Source organism: Saccostrea echinata, unplaced genomic scaffold (assembly GCF_033153115.1).
Source record: "Saccostrea echinata isolate AGI-Se365-2 ecotype Australia unplaced genomic scaffold, CSIRO_AGI_Sech_v1 ptg000010l, whole genome shotgun sequence".
NCBI classification, from domain to species: Eukaryota; Metazoa; Mollusca; class Bivalvia; order Ostreida; family Ostreidae; genus Saccostrea; species Saccostrea echinata.
Window position 1 is genome coordinate 12,011,922 of NW_026889759.1, and position 21,007 is coordinate 12,032,928.

The following is a 21,007-nucleotide window of genomic DNA, read 5'->3' on the forward strand; positions in this document are numbered from 1 at the left end:
AAGTTCATTTTGATTGGTCAATTACCGGTGTGATACTTTGAAGTACCTTTGAAGTTGTCAGATTTTTTTCATCTTTGCACCTGAGATTTCTTAAATAACTGTCATCAACCATGGCCGTAGGAACCGGGGGGGGGGGGGGGGGGCACGGGGGGCCGTGCCCCCCCCCCCAATAATTTTGCCGATAAATAGAATACTATAGAAAACATAGCTGCTATATGCTTGTGCCCCCTCAATAATAACGTCTGATGACCTTTTTTTTGGGGGGGGGGGGGGCTTGTCGGGGAATTTTGGTAGTTGATAGTGCCCCTTCAACTGAAAATGTATGGTTGTGCCCCCTCAAAGTGAAATTGCTTCCTACGGGCCTGTCAACATCCTTAAGTCTTGGGATCTAATTCCCATTATTGCTGGAGATATGATGCATTTATCTCCCTTACTCCAGAGCAGTCAAGAATACACATATTAGAGCACTCTGACAGAAGTTTTTTGTGCATATTTTGAAGCAGAATTTCATCCTTAATAGACTAAGCCTGGCAACCAATTTTGTATCCGTGGAGAGTATATGCATTGTTCTTCACAACAAATAAAAAATAATCCACAAGTCTGAGACCATTATGCAATTATTACATACCAAAATTGCATTTTACCCTCCTAAGAATGACAGAATTTACAGAAATTGTTAAATATTAGGCTGATAATAAAATCTGCATCTGGTCAATTTATGTTCCAAATAAAGCCTAGGTACTTGTCTACAACCTGCTATGCAGAAGTTTATCTAAAAGCTGTGTTGTAATTTCACAGGGCAGTCCAAATGATATCAGCATCTGGGGAGGTTCTGAACAGCTCTGACACTCCATTAAACTTGCTTTGATGATAAGAAAATGTAGAAAACAATTCAGATGTAATTTATTGTTGTGATTTATGTAACAGGCTTTCTCTGCAGACACAAATTAGCCATGAAATTCCAATTGAACATGCATAATTATCCTCTTTTCATTGAATTACTCAGGAATTTCAAAGGTGTTTGATGAATTTGAATGATTAATTCAAGATTACAGCTTTTTGTTTCACCAAATTTACATAAAAATTCAAAATTCAAGTTTAAAAATTTAAATCTTAAACATTTTTATGGGTTTTAGCACTTTTAAATGTGAAAAAATGCAACAAAGAGACTAATATCAGGCCATCCATCATGATTCTTGGGGGTGTCTCTGTTACACCTGTTACCAAAAAGAAAATGTTGCAATAAAAGGTATCTCCCTTTGATAGGAATTCTTATCATAATCCTCAACACTTCATCATTTTCTGTTATCTCCGTTAATGAGCGCCATAATTTGAAAGAGAAAAAAGAAATGGCACAGAGGTCGATGAGTTTGTTTCACTGGAAGTGTATAAAGAAAATATGTCCTATCTGTTACCTTCGAATAAGAAAGAACACTTTTAATCTTTTTTAATCTGCTTAAAAAATTAGATGTACTAAGCTACAAAGAAATTATTTAAATATCTCGATGATGCAAAAAGAGTACATTATACTTAATAACGAGGGACTATCACTCCTGTTACCTTAAAATGGTCACAGTAAGGACAATTGGACTTCGTACCTTGAATTTAAACAATAAAAACAGTTTATTTTATCTTTCTAAGTAATATAAGTTTAGTCTAATATGTTAACAAATAATGTAAATCATATTGAAATATGTTTGTGCCTCAAATAGTGCCATTACTACATAAACATGCACTTTGGTAACAGAGTGGACAAAAATTGCAACAGGGGGAGCAAATCATCTTTAAAAAGCTGGTATTTATGTATAAAATTTGGTTTTATCATTTTTTAACCTATAATTAAAAAAAAATCTTAGTTTTGTAACAACATGGAGTACCTTTAATGAAAAAAAAATAATGAACTGATATATATTATGATAACACTTTACAATTAAAGGTTCACTTCTATATAAATAGGGATCTGACCTATAGGGCCGGGCTTGGTTTTTTTTCTCTACAAAAAACTTGTCGATTTCCGTTCCGGTTAATGACTTGAGGCTGAATACATGTAACAATTTGTTTTTCATAAATCTTTATTTCAGTGAGTAGAGGTAGGGGGAACACTTTCATTGATATTCTGAGTTTGTTATCTCCGAATGTAATACATGTAATTGATATTTTTCTTTTCTTCTCATTGTACACAATTGTAATGTCTACTATCTCTGGAATTCTATTCTTTATGTATAGGCTATTTATTTTACAACACTATTCCGTAGATATAATAAAAACATGCCATTAATGTGTGCAAATTATATAGGCCTAAATGAAATCCAAGGGAGTACAGTTACTGATATATGTAGCCCAACTGTTTCAAAACTTAAGATCTTAGAACATTGACTGAAAACAAAAGTACATGTATGTTATTCTAAATATATTAAGCTCAAATAATTCAAGCAATACGTAACATACTACATGTAACCCAGACAAGCACTAGTAGCACAGACAGAATAAAAGCAATGTGATTAAATTCTAAGGAATATATACAATTGAAATTCATCGCAGCTCAATGCTGCCGAGAATACCTGTATCGAGTAACACAGAGTGAGTTGTTCTTGTCCTCGGAGAAAGTGTGCTTATACTGAGATTTGTTCTGCCTGACTGACAACTGTACATTGGAATGTTACGATTTGATCTCTCTCTAGTGTTTTTTATATCAAGAATGGGAATGCATAAAGGATAGGTAATTGAAGGAAAACAAACAAGCCTATAAAAAATTTAAAATAGTCTTTGAAAAGGCAAAAAATTAAAATTATAAAAGTCTGGCACCAGGTGGATTCGACCCCCCGACTTTAAAAAGATAATGTCCACGATATAATAGTCAGCGCATATATCAACTGAGCTATTCTGACTATAAGATTAACTGGTATAAATTTGAAGCAGATGGTCAAAATCAGGTTTCCTTATTTTGTGTAGGTTTTTTTTATGAATTTTGACCCTAGGGCAGGGGTGCCCCTAAAAAAATACTATCTTAAATTATTCCTTACATCCCAACCTATCAAAATGTCATAATTTTATTTAGGGGCAGGCCTGCCCCGAAGGACTTCTAGGCCAAAATTCATGCAAAAATCAACGCTTTAACGGAAAAAATGGTGTTTCGGCCAACTTTTGAGGTTTATTGTAAAGTTTAGTTATAAAATACAAATTTGAAAAATTTAGACATATATCAGTAGAAAACAAAAAAAATAAAGATTGATTTTTAAATGTCACTTTTTCCGGGAAATTGTTCTCTCCTATAGGTCAATTCTTTTGTATTAGTGAATACATCCTTTGGTAACAGGATGGACATACATGTTTTTCATTGTCTAGAATTTACCAGATTTAGTAATATCATGTTTTTGTTTAACATTTCTTTCTCTTTTTCTATATAACCAATAAAGTTAGAAAAAGTCTAACTTTTGCCTTATAATTATGAAGTTAAACGAGACTTACCTGGAAGGTGAAGTTTGACTGTAATTTTTCCACCATTGAGAGACGTAGGGATCAAATGAGATGAAGTTCAAGGTCACGTAATCATAATTCAGAGGAGTAGTAATAAATATTGGGGCATCAAGTTAACACAATAATAGGGTGGGACTTGGAAGAGAAAAAAATTTTAGGGCTGGGCATTTGATCCCTACGTCTTTCAATGGTGGAAAAATTACAGTCAAACTTCACCTTCCAGGTAAGTCTCGTTTAACTTCATAATTTCCCCATTGAGAGCCTCAGTCTCAAATGAGACTTCAGAGTTGATGACCCAGTAATAAAAACATTTCAAAAGCCATTATTAACATTCTAAATAAATCCCAAACAAATGTTTGAATTAACTATATTTTCGCTAAGTCAGAACGATGAACATATTTACATACTAGTATATAATATGCTACAAGTTATCCTTATGAAAATTGTCCAACAAAGCATTGCTGAATTCACTAGACAGTTTAACTGGTTTATTATAAAATTTTCTAAAGGTACTGTCACTTGTCCAACCTGCTGTTCTAAGAATTGTAGCAACAGACACCTTAGCTTTTGCTGCAGACTAGTTGCTGCCGATCGTGTACATGCGGTGAAAAACAGTTCATGTCTATTCCAGCATTTGTCATAACCGACTTGATCCAGCGACCAACAGTATCCACAGAAATCGAATTGTGAGGCTTTTGGGTACTTATAAACAGTTTACATTCTGAACCTCTCAATTTTTCAGTTCTATGAATATATTCCTTATATACATGCACTATACATAAATCTGTATCATTTGGATAAGCAGCAATAGAAATTTCATCTAAATGATGCCCTGGTCTTGATTGCTTCAGCAAGTCACCATATCTAATGATTAACATATTTTATCTCTTACAGAAATATTTCTAACATCTAAAAGATGTAAACCTTGTTTTCGCTGTCCAGATAATAAAGCTAATAACATTGCCAATTTCTTTGACAACTGAAACAAAGACAAATCCTGTTCAGGAGACAGTGTCTTAAGATATCCTAAAACTTTATTTACATCCCATGTAAAATGATATTTGGGTAAAGTTGGTCTTGACAAAAAAACACCCTTCATAAAACGTTTAACTAAAATATGATCACTTAATTTCATACTAGAGTGCCCTAAAAGAGACAAAAATGAACTTAACGAGCTTCTTGCCGTATTTAAAGCACTATAACCAAGATTTTTCTTATACAAATCTGTAAGAAATTCTAAAACTAAATTAACATCTGCTTTAAATGGATCACTCTATTTTTCACAACAAAACTGCAACCATTTTTGTTGATAACCCCTATAATGTCTCTTTGTGGATTCCCGCAGAGATCCGCAGATAATATTGACAGTGTCTTCTGGTAACTTTCTACTATACAAGCATTGCCGGACAAACTGAACGCACCCATCTTCATCTTTGTCAAAGGATGTCGTCGTTTTGGATCCTTTGGCAATTTCAAGAGAATCTCTGTTTTTGGAAGAAGATAACACGGACCTGCAACTTGATGCATCAACTGCGGAAACCATGTCTGTGTCTTCCACACTGGAGCTATCAACAGAGCAAACTTCACTTCTTCCTCCTTGATTTTCTTCAAGACACTGCTTATGACACTAAAAGGAGGAAATAGATAACAGTCAATATTTCTCCAAGAGTGTGCAAAAGCATCAACTCCCACAGCATTTGGGTCTGGTGTATATGAATAATATTTCTCTAACTGATGATTGTCCTTAGATGCAAATAAATCTATATCACATTTTCTACAGATTTGTCAGTTTATTAAAAACCACTTCATCTAACTTCCATTCCATGTCTACATTTTTGCGAGATAACGAATCAGCTATAATGTTTGTTGCACCCTGGACATGTTCTGCACTAAGCCATATGTTTCTATCTATACACCAAATCCATAATTCACGAGCTAGTTCATTCAATGTGGAGATCTTGCCCCCTTGCTTGTTAACATATGAAACAGCTACTGAATTGTCCATACAAAGCCTAACGTGGGAGTCTCTAATATTCTCTCCCAACCCTTTTAGAGTATAAAAACCAGCCAAAAGCTCTAAATAGTTAATGTGTGACTCACAAATATTCTTGTCCCATAATCCACTAATTGCTTCACCTGAATCTTCATTAAATCCACCCCATCCAAACTTGGAACTATCACTTTTGAAAAGAAATTTTGGAGAGTTTCTAGTTAATGATTTAAAAGATTTACACACATTTAGGGACCATCAGTTTAGTAATGTCCTACTCTGATGAGAAATAGTCATATGGGCTTCAAAATTACCTCGATTAAGTTTTAAAGCCAAATCTTTTTCAATTTCTACGGTCTTATAATAAAGTCTAGCATATTCTACCCCTGGTTCAGAGGCTACAAACATGCCTACAAGCTGTGCCACCTGTTTTATTGTCACTTCATTCTGATTCAAAACCATATCACAAAAATCCTTAATAGATTGGGCTTTGTCTGGTGTAAGTCTAACAGTCATTGTAACCGAATCTAATAAAAATCCCAAAAAGACAACATTCTGGCTTGCCTAAAACTGAGATTTGTCTGGATGAATGGTAAATCCAAGACTATCCAAGGACTTAACAGTGTCTCTTAAATTAACTTCACATTCATCTTTTGTATTGCCCAATAACAAAACATCATCTATGTAAATAACATTCAAATGACCAAATTTCCTAAGTTCAGAAAAAAACAGGCTTCATGATTTTAGTAAAAATACGTGGAGCACTAGCTAGTCCCATAGGTAAACAAGTGAACTGATATGTTTTACTTTCCCACTTGAATCTAAGATATTGTCTACTACATTCATGAATTTTCACAAAAATAATAAGCATCTTTGACATCAAGTGAACTAAACCAACAATTTGGTTTAATTAAAGATAATGCGGACCTTAAAGTCTCCATCTTGAAATGATGATTGTCAACAAACTCATTTAAATTCTTTAAATTCAGAATTATTCTAAAAGACCCATCTTTCTTGGGACGCAGAAAAATATTTGAATAAAAAGAATTCTCACATAAATTCTCATTCACATGAACTCTTTCCACAATTTTCTTCTTCAAAATTTTTTCTACTTCTCTATGAGCAGCTTCATATTCAATTTCAGAAAATTTTAGTGAATTTGGTACGTGAAATTGAAAAGGTTCATATTTGAATTCTATCTTGTAACCTTTAACAACATCAAGAATCCAACTATCATGAGTCAATCTACACCAATTATGTAAAAAAAAATTGATTTTGCCTGCAGTAAAATTTTCATCTTATACATGTGCATTACAATTTCTGCTGTTATTGCTAGAATATGTGCTTATTTCCTATGGTTTATTTAAATTATGTTTTATACTAACTATGTATACTTTTACTAACTTTTATCTATGTAAAGAGCCATAGCGCATTTGATAGGCATTTTCGCCTACTCTACTAGTGATTTCTTAAATTCATTGTTTATCCAAAATTTTGTCATACAATCTTAGTTTATACATGCGTAAAACCAAACCACACAATAATGATATTTCAATATTAATAGTTCCCTCATATGATAAATAAGAAAATTATCCAGTTTGTATGGAGTGTATAGTAAATATTGAGGTATCCACCTAAAGATGACAAACTGTTGCCAAAGACCACCCTTAACCAGGAGAACAACTTTTGAATAATTTTATTTGGATATGACTGCAGTCCATTACATTTAGATAATTTTGGTTAAAGGTGGTCTTCATATTAAAAATGATGAAAATACATATTCAATTTTTCTTCTCATATAATCGTAGGATTTAGCAGTCTGTCTTAAATTTATCCATTCAACGTCATTGACTTCGTTGGCGCAATGGTATGATTGCTGGAATGTACATCTGGTGATTACGAGTTCGAGCCCCATAATTTTCCAATTTTTTTTTTGTATCTTTTCTATGTTTTTCTTAATTACGTTTTATAAAATACATAATTTCAGAAAGTTATAATAGACGCATTACACTTTGAAAGTATCGCGGTAAAAGACAGTCCTAAACTATTTTATTAAAGTTTGCAATTTCATAGATACCTGATTTAATTTTATCGATTTTCTAAATCTTTTGTCTCAGAATTAGAGTATTGAACAAATTAAATGATTGTCGTTTGACATACTTGCAACTATGAAAATATTACAGTCGTCCTCAAATCATATTACATCGTTTGATCTTGAATTGAAAAGCTATATATATAAATAGAAACAGGTGATTTCCTTTTAAATTCTTGAGTCGGCTATGTCGTCGGAGAGGCAGCTATGGCTCTTCCCTAACAAAAAAATACTATAGTAAACTATAGTTAACTATAGTTTACTATAGTTAACTATAGTAAATCAAAGTTCCAAAGTTTTCACTATAGTAAATCAAAGTTCCAAAGTTTTTACCATAGTAAATCAAAGTTCCAAAGTTTTCACTATAATAAATCAAAGTTCCAAAGTTTTTACTATAGTTAATCAAAGTTCCAAAGTTTTCACTATAGTAAATCAAAGTTCCAAAGTTTTCACTATAGTAAATCAAAGTTCCAAAGTTTTCACTATAGTTAATTAAAGTTTCAAAGTTTTCCCTATACTTAATTAAAGTTTCAAAGTTTTTTCATTACTTTAACAACTTATGTATTTTTATTATTTTTTTTTTATTATTAACCGTTTTAGGGGAGGGGTGGATATGGGGTTGGTTGAGGCTGGTTTTTGTTGTACATCTTTATTTAAAGATACAAAGTAGTTAATTCAAATGCAATATTTACATTTATAAATTTAAAAAAAAAATACATGTTGACTGAAGTTGATGAAGCAGATATTTTGATTCTAAATGACACAATAATATATTATTTTTTCTCCATAAATAAGACTTACGTTACATCTGCATAAGATTAAAATTAAATGCATTGAAATAAATATTGCTTATTTATCGGCGCAAGCGACAACCTTTACATTAAAATTCATATCTTGTACATTATTCTTTTAGGGGAGGGGTCGGGTTTTAAAAATGTTCTCTAAAGCTTTAATGAATCTTAAACTTGAAATATCATAAAATGTAAAGAATGGGAATCATAAACATAATTCCACAGGATTCATCGTACTTAATCAAAGTTTCAAAGTTTTTACTATAGTAAATCAAAGTTCCAAAGTTTTTACTATAGTAAATCAAAGTTCCAAAGTTTTCACCGAAGTAAATCAAAGTTCCAAAGTTTTCACTACAGTAGATCAAAGTTCCAAAGTTTTCACTACAGTAGATCAAAGTTCCAAAGTTTTCACTATAGTAAATCAAAGTTCCAAAGTTTTCACTATAGTAAATCAAAGTTCCAAAGTTTTTACTATAGTAAATCAAAGTTCCAAAGTTTTCACTATAGTAAATCAAAGTTCCAAAGTTTTCACTATAGTAAATCAAAGTTCCAAAGTTTTTACTTTGGTACTATAGTTAACTATAGTTTACTATAGTATTTTTTTTGTTAGGGTTTGTTAAAGTCGGTTAAAGAGCTATCATAGCTCATGTTATTATGTTATATTGTATATATATGCCGACTATAAATAAAATTTACTTTACTTGACTTGACTTGAGGCGTGTTCTTCAATACAAACTGATCTACATTTGTACAAATATTAGACATACCAACATCATGTGTAACTACTGATTTGACTCCCCCTTCTTTTTCTTGCTGAAACTGAACTGTTTGGCCAAAAAATTGCTCTTTCCGGTCCTATGCCTTAGCTTCTTCTCGTAGCTATTGGAGAATTTGGGGATCCTGTATTTCCCACCATAATCTTTGTTCGATATCTTTTGCGCAAGTTTCTTTGCCTCTATAACATTCTTCACTTGACTGCCCAAGTCGTCTCCAAATAAATTTTCTGAAGAGCTCTCTGCGGAACATAAACTAACAAACTGTTTGTTTTTCTCAGGCTGGATAATTTGTTCCCGCCTCTTGTAAGACAAGTTATGGAAAACACATTTCTGAAACTTCAAGATGTCACTACACAGCTGTTTTGCCTTCTTAACATCAACCAACCCTTTTTTCGAGTTGCAATTAATGAGCATATCAAACAGTCTCAATGTCGGAATCATGGCTTTTCCTACAAGATTCTGGGTAGTCTGTAATTTAATGTCACTTGCTCTGTTTTTGGATGACATGTTTTCCCATATGACTTTGTTGACTTTTGGTGCAGAAACATTGTTAATGTTTTTTGGCCTATCATACTTGTTGGAGATTTCTTTAATTTTCTCCGAGTTAGTTTTGGTCATGAACATTTTCTCCATTATCTTTGCCAGTTCAGAACTTAGCGGCTCGCTTGTCTTGTCTTCATCACCGAAAAATTCTGACAGTTCATTAAGAGCAGAGACTTCATCATCATCTGATGAACCATGAAAACTATCGTCTCCCTCAATAAGGAAATTGAGTGCGTCATCGGCATCCGACTTATCTGAATTCTCTTCATCAGATTCATCATCGCTAAGTTCGTGAGAAGGCCGATTACAAACTCACTGAAAACAAGTACTGCACATCGTGATCAACACGTGTTGAACAAAATGTGCAACGCTATAATATTCCCACATGGGAAAAAGCGCAAAAGAACATGTGTTCTGAATACCAATATTGCTAAAATCCACCGGTTACAAAACCAGTGAAAAATTTAATAGATAAAATCCGAAAAGAAGGACCTAACATAACTCGCGTCTGAACTATGAAAAGACACAAACTTCTATGATTACGTGACCTTGAACAGTTGAACTTCATCTCATTTGAGACTGAGGCTCTCAATGGGGAAAAATTCTAGATTTCATTGTCCATCCTGTTACATTGTTTTGTCCTTCCTGTTACCCTGAGTCCTTACTGTTACCAGTGTAGTTTCCTTGTTTAAATTGTCCAGCATCCTGGCATTCAATGATAAATTTTTAGTTTTTTAACAATATACTACAGAAAATTTGAAGAAAATTTTGAAATAAAGAATTAACAGCTCTTTTGATGAAAAAAAAACAGGAAGGACATTAAAGTTTGAATGACTAAGATAAAATGTCAATATTTTTTTTTAAAGAAATATTTTCTTTTCTGCAATGCGATGGATTTTTGTAGTTTAATACTGTATTATTCAAATAAAGTTGAAAAAGTCATAGTTAAACCACTTTCATTTTTCAAAAATATGCCAATAAAAAAAAATGAACTTTTTTGAAAATGACACATACTAGTGTACTCTCAATTTAGTCCACAGGTAAAATTTCATGAATAAACTTAACATATACAGTAACACACCTTTACATACAAACGACTTTTTTAAATCCCCCCCCCCCCCCCTCAGTCTGAAATTTCTGGATCCACCACTGAGAACAGCAGTAGGCCCGTGATTAGTGATGTTTATACTGAAGCATTCTCAGGTAGCGCAGATTCAAGTATCTTCAAATCAAACCGGGCCTAGGGTTGGGCCACAATGGGCGATCAATGTTTTACATAGGGATATATGGGAAATTTCTTTAAAGATTATCTTTTCAAAAACAGCAAAGCAATTATAGTCATATTTATATGGATTGATTGTAGGTACACATTGTCGCCGGTGACAATATGTACAGGACGACAAAATGTACCGTCACGTAGAATAAGAGACACGCAAGTGTGATTCACATGTCAATTACATTCACAAAACTACCCCCTCCCCCCAAAAAAAAAGAAGAAAAAAAAGAAATCTTTAAGCAACAATATCTGTGGGGCGACAATATGTACAGTGAAGGTGAGGCACATAAAATCGCCAGCATATGTACACGTGTAACTTTTCAGCCGGCGACAATATGTACCGATGGACGACAATATGTGCGGTTAGGGTAGGTACATATTGTCGACGACGACAATATGTACAAAACAACAATATGTCCCTTATTTGTTGTTTATGGCCATTGTAGTTTTTCCGCATGAAGTATAAGTCATACAGTATACTGCATGACATATTCGCATTAACGGAAAATGTTTTACCAAATTTAAATGTAAACTTCTCTCCTGCAGTGAACATTTTGATTCATGTGCCAATAAAAACTTTTTTAATTATTCCATTTTATAAAGTTCTAGAAAATAATGAACAATTAAGGACAGCCAAGGAAGATTACTTTGTGAAATTATTTAAACCTAAACTAAATGTAAATTGAACATTATAGCTTAACAGTAGCAGTCTATTTCATTTATATCTATCTATCTCTCTCTCTCTCTCTCTCTCTCTCTCTCTCTCTCTCTCTCTCTCTCTATATATATATATATATATATATATATATATATATATATATACTACGGTCAACGCGGATCCCGTATTTTCCCGCGCCCCCGCGATGGTGTTTTAATCCTTTCCGCGATACACCGTCGCGGTTTTATCATCGCGGTGATCGCGGGGACACGAGATTACCGTGACGGTGTGCTCTACCGTATTTTACTCAATGTGAAGTCGATAATCCTTAATGTCAAAGTAAGGATATTAAATTGTGAATATTTAAGATCTTTTTTTTTAAAATGTGGCTTAAACATATTTAAGTCATAGATGGCATATTTTTTACAAGTTCAGGCTTACTAAAATTAAAAAGGTCTTTCTATTTGTTTTATTGCCTTATATAAAGATAGGACTTTTCTGTAAATTACACAATTTAAATCAATCGCGTTTTATAGATATTAGAAAGAAGATGGGTGAACAAGGCGGGCGAAGTGCCTATAGTGCGACAAACATGAAGTGAAAAATAAAATCTCAATTATATAAAAAATTTCTTTGATATTTCATCTAACATAAAGTATATTTTATGCTAAATCTCTACAATTTACAAAAATCTCACAAAGACTGAAATTATTTGCCTACGAAATAGCATACACACACTAAAGAGGACAAAAAGGATCATTTTCTCACACTTTAACAAAATTTTTCGATATGAGTGGGTCTTCGCTCCATTTTTTTGAAAGTTGATCCTAAAAGTTTGCATAAAAATATACATTTTTTGGTTAACAAAAACATGGAGCAAAGACCCACTATACCTTAAAAGTACACTTTTATGACTAAGCATTCGCATCTTTCCGAGAAATACTTGAAGTCCATTAAGTCAAGGGTCATATCACAAACATGATTTAAATGACATTATTCGTCAGGAGCTGCGTGGCGTAGTGGTTAGCGTGTTAGTCTCAAAACAATATGATACCCCGGATTTTTATTGATAGGGGTTCGAATCCCACGAATACCATTTTATTTTTTTAATAAAAGAATATTTTTTTCCGAGATCTTTTTTCTCAGAAAAGTTTTGTTAATCATAATTTCATAAATTTCAATAATGAGAACTTTATTTTAAATACTTCATTCACAAATTGAATATGATTTTATTAATATCTGAAGCTTTAGGCATTCTGCACGCCTTGTTCACCCATCTTCTTTAAAACAATAACTGATTTATTTTATACCAATCAGACACAGTTTAAAGTCAATTTAACTATAGAAATGTGGGGTTATTCAAGTTCAAAATCGGCGAAAACTTTAATTTGAACTTAAATAACAAATATCATGTTCATCTACACTCAATCTCGTATTTTTATTTTTTAACTCAGATACGCCATATATAGCTTTAAAATTCTAGAAATAATTTATAAAATCTTTTTCTTTCTGTCTAAAGGGTGATATTTGAATGATACTTGGCATTTATTCTATCAAAATATTATCATTGTTGTAGTTTCTAATAAGTAACCTAAATTATATTGTGGAGATCTATAACTCAACATAATTTTTTTTATTGTAGTAAATATCGATTCGATTTATATTACGCCCTTTTTTCATCATAACAGTTTTTTCATACAGTATCACGGCAGTGGGTTTTTTTTTTCGAATTGAAAATTGCAATGTATATATAACTGAAAAAAAAAATGAAAACACATAATTTCACGCCAAAATACCTCTCCCAACATATTCAGATATTATTTATTTACAATAATCCCGAATATTTGAATTAACGATATTGATCACTACCTCATTTGTTAGACTTATGGGCCTGAATGAAAAAATGGATAACAGCTCTGTTCATCATTCTAAAAGATTGTCATTTTTATAAAGCTAAAAGAATTAAATGGTTGCGTTCTCAGCTGATAATTAAGCAGAGAAGTCATGAACTAAATAAGTTGAAACTGACCAAACACGTGTACATGTATTACACAATCACAGCGTGTGCAGTGGGGCGTAGCTTATCCTATCGGTCGCCCACAATAAATTTTTGGGTTCTCGGAAAATTCACGAGATGATCAAGCCCTTTTACGATAACCGTGTTTTCAATCCATAAAAACTGCATGTATTACATGACCATATTTCAGTAGCCGGTCTTGACACCTTGATCACCCATCATACATGTACTGTAGGTTATATCAACTGATCAAACGCAATCCTGAAATCACAAAAATATCGTTATACTCGTATAAAGAATTTTTTTTAAAAAAAATAACAATAAAAGTCTTCTTTTTTATTGGTCGGCGACCTTGAAAAACTTGGGACTGTTAGAGTAATTATTGAAACCAAAGAGAAAGGTTTCACAAAACAGAAACTTTAAAATCATTTAAGGGAGTGGGTGTTAAATTACACACTGTAATTTTGGGTAGAGAAACATGAGGATTAGTTTGTGTGGGAGGGGGTGGGGGTTAAGAATAAAAATCTAAAATAAACGGCGAGGGGACATATCAGGAAACTTGTCTGTATGTTTATGTTTACACTATACAGTATATATTTATTTAATCAACACACTTCATGAATGCCCAAAATATACATAGCATATCTTTAGAAAATAATCAATAAATATGTACAGTACGTCTCATTAAAACCACCCCCCCCCTTTCTCCTATCGTCGTCGATTTTTGAATATGAGATACTTATTCAATCTATTTTTCTATGTAATATTAATGCATAAAACTTGCTGTTTGTTTAAAGCTTTCAAATTCTGGAGGGATTCTGAATGAAATTTCATTTTTCTAATAGTTCCTGAGAAATTTATTTTGTATTGAATCAATGGAAAATGTTGTATAAAATAATTTGCCACTTATAAAATGACAAATTATTTCATAGTTTGCGATGTATTTCAAGTTTTAGGAAGCGGATTCCTATTCAATATGAATGCAAAATTTTGCATGTCCAGGTATGCAATACAGGTAAATCACAACTTTAAGAAATCTAATCTATTGTTGTGCAGACGTATGTGTATATCTATTACATAACACTTCCTGTCTGTGTCAGTGCCGAGGTTCTGACTGTGCGTACTACAAACTCGAACCTAGCCCGGGGACACGTAGAAACTTCTGTCTATTCCAATTGTATTTTATCAGTGTAAAGTAAATTAAATTTCAAAATCGAATGTTGCATATTTGCACATGCTGTAAGATTCTCTGAGCTATTAATAACGTTTTTTGCCTGTAATTGAAGGTAAATAAATTTAAAAAAAAAAAAAAAAAAAAAAAACAACGTAAATTCAGGAAGGGGTATCACATGCATGAAGATAAAGTGTGATGGCCAGAGCATGGGAAGTCAGTCACTAGAAAACAATTAACGAATGAAAACTTAACCTAACTTTGAATCAGATTTAAATTTTTGAATTATCAGTTGATATGGACCGAAAATTAATTCAATTTTTAAATCAAAATAGGGTGAAGCTTGCTATTTACGAATAAACATGTATCTAAAGTAAATTAAAGTTTGAATGATAATATTTATAGACAGGATATATTTTTTAAATCATATTTTACACCCGAATCATAGTTTGTTTGTAATACCTGGATAAATACCGTACAAAGCGCACCAGATTGGAAGTCATGAAAAAGAGTCTAGAATTATAATACATGATGTACGTTCATACGTACTTTCTCAAGTTTAAAATTTTCAAGGAAATTTGAATTATTAATAAGGAATACAGAAAAAAATCTATTCCTTTGAAGATTTTATTTTGAGCGCCTTTTTTTTTTTAAATACTAGTATTGCGGCTATTTTACTTATTTAAAAATGGTTAAATGACGGAAAAGTTGTTTTCAATTGAGAATTAAATCATTGAGTTATCGGATGATCAATAACTGTGATCTACAAAATTAATGCATATGTATATTTAAGAATAAGTTAAGAACAATAAATGAACACACAATATATAATTAAATATCTAGTTGTCTCCATATCATGCATTCTTTCTTTCCTTTTCTTTCCTTTCTTTTTTTTATTTTTGAAAGAGGTCTGAAATAAGTAAAAAAGATAAATTAATCAAATATAAAAAGGGAGACCTAAATAACTGCTAAGACTGGTTTTATCCTTTTAATTTTTTTTTTTACTTCTATTCATTCTTGTTCTGTTGTGTTTTTTTCCGTCGGGGGAGGTAACTCGCGTTCATGAAGAGAATAATTTTTTACCTGAGACGGATAACACAAACCCCGATGGTGTGGATTAGTTGAGGACCCGTACCGCGAGAACACGCGGTTTTACCTGAGTTACCTGTGTTAAACCGCGATCAATTTCACACCGCGAGGACTCGCGGTAAATACGGAAACCGCGTTGACTGTAGTGTATATATATAACTATTTAATCTAACACCTATGTAATCCGTTAAACTGTGAATTCCAACTTTTATTTTAATTTCCATTTTACTATTTTTCCATGTTCATCAGACACCCTGTCTATTCCAACACAAAAAATTTGTCTCCCAGTGCATGTCGAATTTATTTAGACAGGTTTCCCTGTATATATATGAATATATATAACTATATCGGTGTGTAGATATTGCTGATGAGTATTTTATAATTACTGTCGTTTTATTGTATATTTTGATAATTGGTGATGAATATTGTTGGAAATGAAATAATGATAACTAATTATAGCTATATTTGGGGGGGGGGGGGGGGCGGTGGAGAAAGTGTGAAGTACTTTTAGGCCTAAGGATAAATAATCTCAGTTTAAGCAAATTTTTAAAAAATGCGTCCAATTATTACAGCAAATTTCTAATCTAATTCTGTGGAAATATACTACATCCGACACTATTTATGGTTGTTTTAAAAAGAGCAGATGGGGAAATGAGAGGTTATTCTTTATTGTTTCGGTATTGTTTGTTTTAATCTTTCTTTCATTTGCGTATTTACGCCTTTCCAAACGGCGTTATCATGTCTTTTGAAGAGCCATAATTATGCCAGGCCATTTTATTATGCCATTATTGACAGACCCGTGCTTTTGAAGGGGAGGGGGCAGCCTTTTAGAAAGGAGTAATAACGCCTTTTTCCGCGTTATTACGCCTTTTCAGAAGGCTTTATAATGCCTTTTAATTTTTTTTTCTCCATAAATTGATCCTAATAGGTTTTCATACTGAAATTAAAATATAGCCATAAAGTTTCAAAACTAGGTCACAGTGACCTACTTTTCAGTTCATATACTTTGAGGACTCAAGATGCATCAACTGACAAGGTTTGATGATTCTAAGCCAATTAGTTCTTGAAATATTGAATTATATCCATAGAATTTCAAAAGTAGGTTCACGGTGACCTACTTTTCAGTTGACATTCTCCGTGGACGCATCCGTGGATGCATCAACTGAGAAAGTTTGATGATCATTGGTCCTAAAGTGTCCATAATATGGCTCTGAAACAATTTGAAAATAAATGTCTGCAAAATTCAATAGGTCACTGTGACCGACTTTTTGATAAATATGTTTTAAAGTTCCAAGATGCACCTACTGACAAAATTTGATGATTCTATGCCAATTAGTTCTTGAAATATTTAATATAGCCATAAAATATCAAAAGTAGGTTCACTGTGACCTTCTTTTCAGTTGACATGCTCCGAGGACCAAGGATCCATCAACTGACAAAGTTTGATGATCATAGACCCTAAAATGTCCATAATATGGCTCTGAAACAATTTGAAAACAAACGCCTGCAAAATTCAATAGGTCACTGTGATCTAGTTTTTGATAAATATGTTTTAAAGTTCCAAGATGCATCTACTTACAAGGTTTGATGATTCTAAACCTCACAGTATCTGAAATAATGACCTTAAATGTTTTGGAAAAGATTACCCATAAAATTCAAAAAGTAGGTAAAGGTGACCTACTTTTCAATTGACGTACTCCGAGGACTCAAGATGCATGAACTGACAAAGTTCGATGATCATAGGCCTTGAAGTGTCCAAAATATGCATCTTTATCAATTTGAAAACAAAAGTCTGCAAAATTCAAAAAGTAGGTCACCGTAACCTACTTCCGAGTCAACATGATATGAGGTCCTAAGATGCATCAACTGACAAGATTTGATTATCCTAGTCCTTATAGTAAGCAAAATATCAATATTTTAACAAAACATAATTTTTGGTCAACTTTGAAGTGACATCAAGACCATGCTCTTTGCTCCAAGGTGATGCCTTGAACAATTTTTAATATACAACATATCCTCATCCTTGTGTGTAAGTTTGGTGATAATCTGCCCAGTGGTTATTGAGAAGAAGATTTTTTAACAATCAGTACTTTAGTTTTTATTTTCCTAATTATCTCCCCTTGTTTGAGGGTCACATCTCTTGTTTTAGTAGAAATGAGAGCCCTTGGGCCAAGGATATTCTGTGAAAAATTTGACAAAAATCGGCCAAGGGGTTCTTGAGATATGGCCCATATTGTAAAAAGTTTATGCACACCGCACAAATGGCCATAGCATTAGCTCTTTGAGCCTTTGGCTTAGAAGAGCTAAAAAGAGGTTGTCCAATGTCTGCTATTAACTTCCTAAAAATGGATATTTCATGACATCTTTTCAAATACATTTGTGATTAAAATGACATTTTTCAGTAAAATCCTTGAAAAATTAGCTTATATGAAAAATGCTGTTACTAAAAATAGATCGATTCGATTCAAAATTTGATGTTTCTAAGCATTACCTTTCAAACATCAACTTATGTCAATTTAAAAACCTTAATTCTGGACCTTTTTTCGCATTTTGCATGGTTTTACCGGAGACACGCTCTTACATTCAATGAATTATTCTGCTCAAAATCTTCCTTAACCTCCCCTTGCTGAGAAGGAGACAACAGTTTATATAACATGGCTTACGAAATGGGAATTAGAATAGACTTTCGGAAATGGTAAGCTTTATTTAACTGATAAAGTTTTCGGTAATGATATTGTAATGTGTAAATCTACTGGGTTCTACGAGGGGCAATTTTGATATATATTTTCCTCTTATTTGATCGATTGGATATTTGTAAAATAATCAAAATGGTTCTTGAGCAAGGTAACGCGCTGAGTTCCTGAAACAGCCACAGATCCGTTTGTTTTTCTGAAGCACCAGGCTTTTTCAACCTTATTCAGAATTACTTTGCTCCCAGTACCTCAACACAATTCCTCTAGACTGTTCTCTTTACACTAATGCTTTTTATGGTATATATCTTTGATTCTTTAAGGAGGTTCGATCCTGAGCTTTTGAGCAGATTTTGGGACAGATTTTGAGAGATTTTATACATTTTGCTCAGTCTACCTACCAAAGGGGTGACCAGCTCTTCGGGAGAGTCTATTATCCAAATATCCCCTCAGATTCTGAATTGGTAGATATGGCCCAACACACTAATCATTACAATTAATATATAAATATTTAAATCATACTGAACAATTGGGTTAGTTCCTTATGTAGAACTTTATTTTTCCTCTAAAGACGAAAATTTTAGCTATTTGTAAATTTGGATCGAAATTTCTTTAAAGATTAGCATTGAATTATTTTCACCAAGAGTTTTGTCCACTCAGCATTTTATATGGAGCAGAGTGGACCGAAAACGGTTTGCTTATGAAGATAAAATTAAGTTTTAATTTTTTTTGTGCAATAAATATGGTAATGTTTGATAACAAAATGACCAAAAAAAAAATGAAATGTTATTTTTCTCCATATACACATGTATGTGCAAACCTTTTTTGTAACATGTTTCAAAGGTCCATTTGACAAGGCAAAAAAAAACAAACAAACAAACAAACAAACAAAAACAAAAACAAAAAAACAAAACAAAACTCATGAACAAATAATTTAATATTGAATCATAAGTTAATCATTTTCTTATATTTAGTGTGGCCGTAGTATTGCTTACTGGCTTCTGACCAATTAAAACTGCATAGATGTCTTTTATGTTGAAAAGTTAAAAGAATAAAAGATCATATTTTTCTCCAGTTCACCAGTCTCTTGATTTTACGATGCATTGAGTTCACCAGTATCTTGATTATAGCAAAAGAAATATTCTTTCAGTTTTTTTTCTAAGTGCCTGTTTTTCAGATGCTAAGTCGAATTCCTTGATTCTAAGACATTCAGTAACACTTGGTCTTCCGGTCCACGGACTTTCAGTCAAGTTAGTGCTCTACGTACCAGGAATACGCATGTTGTGCATCTTTGCATCTGCAATTCTCTTTCAACTTTTAGAATTTTCCACTGGAGTGCAATTGGAATGCGCACTTAGTCATTTTCAGGAACCCTTAGGATAGTTTTTGGAATAATGTTGAAATACTCATGATGAACAAAAACAAACTCTTGTAAACCCAAATTATAGCTTAAGCTTTCGATGTAGAGAGAGAGAGGGGGAGAGAGAGAGAGAGGGGCTAAATGTGAAATTTTATCGGCGGACTTCAGTCCGGTGAAAATCACTGAACCGTAAAATTACCGACTACACAAAGTTGAAGATGTCCTTACTATATACCCTTGTGTCTGGTTTTCTATAAAACTCGGATCTTGCGTTTGTTTTTCGTGTCAGTATATATTTTGATTTTATGATAAATATTATCTACAACCTTGTTTATTAAAATACTGAATCCAATAAACGTTGTTGAAAGCATATATTAAGAGATATTGGGAGTTGAAATTCAAATATGGCGATATGCATATTTCAGTCGGATTTCGGCGAAATACTGCTCTGACGTCATAGGCGACAATTCAGTGATAGAGAGATGAAAATATACACACTATTTACGGAGTTATCAACGACAATTGCAGCTTAATTACAAAAAATGGTGAAAAAATTAATTCCTAACGTGCTTTTCAATTACTATAGAAACATTAACTAGTTCTAAGGTTTAAGGCTTATTAGGTATTTTCGTTTTTTTATTCCAAACATTTAGAATCTGTAGCTCTGATTACGGCAATATTTCATGATCGGGAAATTATTTTTCAAGATCGCCATCCTTTAAAAAACATATGAAGACTTGCATAATTAATATTATGTTAAAAACAAAGAACAACAAAGTTATATTATGTTAAAATTGTGAATCAAATATGTAAATACATGTGATGAGATGACAAATCGAATCATATTCTGATAGCGAGTTTCTTCGTCTTCGCCGTGTATCCCTCGCTATCGTCGCTGCTATTTTTACAATGTTAACAGATTTTTTCTTGCTGACAATTCTAACATATAAGGTTGGATATTCAATTTCATATCAATAAAATAAGCGATTTGGTCGTCCACAACGCAGAAAATTCAGGTTGTATCACATATATTTTCGTAAGATTAACGTGAAGAGATGATCAGCCATTGTCGCCTTT

At 32.6% G+C, this 21,007-nt stretch overlaps 2 protein-coding genes across 3 annotated transcripts in view; one reads left to right on the top strand and one right to left on the bottom strand.

Moving 5' to 3' along the window:
- LOC133184407 (low-density lipoprotein receptor 1-like) overlaps positions 1-21,007 on the top strand; it is a 129,850-nt gene that overhangs the window by 4,567 nt on the left and 104,276 nt on the right. The window lies entirely within an intron of this gene.
- Positions 9,133-10,373, bottom strand: LOC133184475 (uncharacterized). Its single transcript, XM_061319565.1, has 2 exons — positions 10,322-10,373; positions 9,133-9,980 (listed from the first exon to the last, which is right to left on the bottom strand). The coding sequence occupies exons 1-2, from the start codon at positions 10,371-10,373 to the stop codon at positions 9,133-9,135; spliced, it is 900 nt and encodes a 299-aa protein (XP_061175549.1).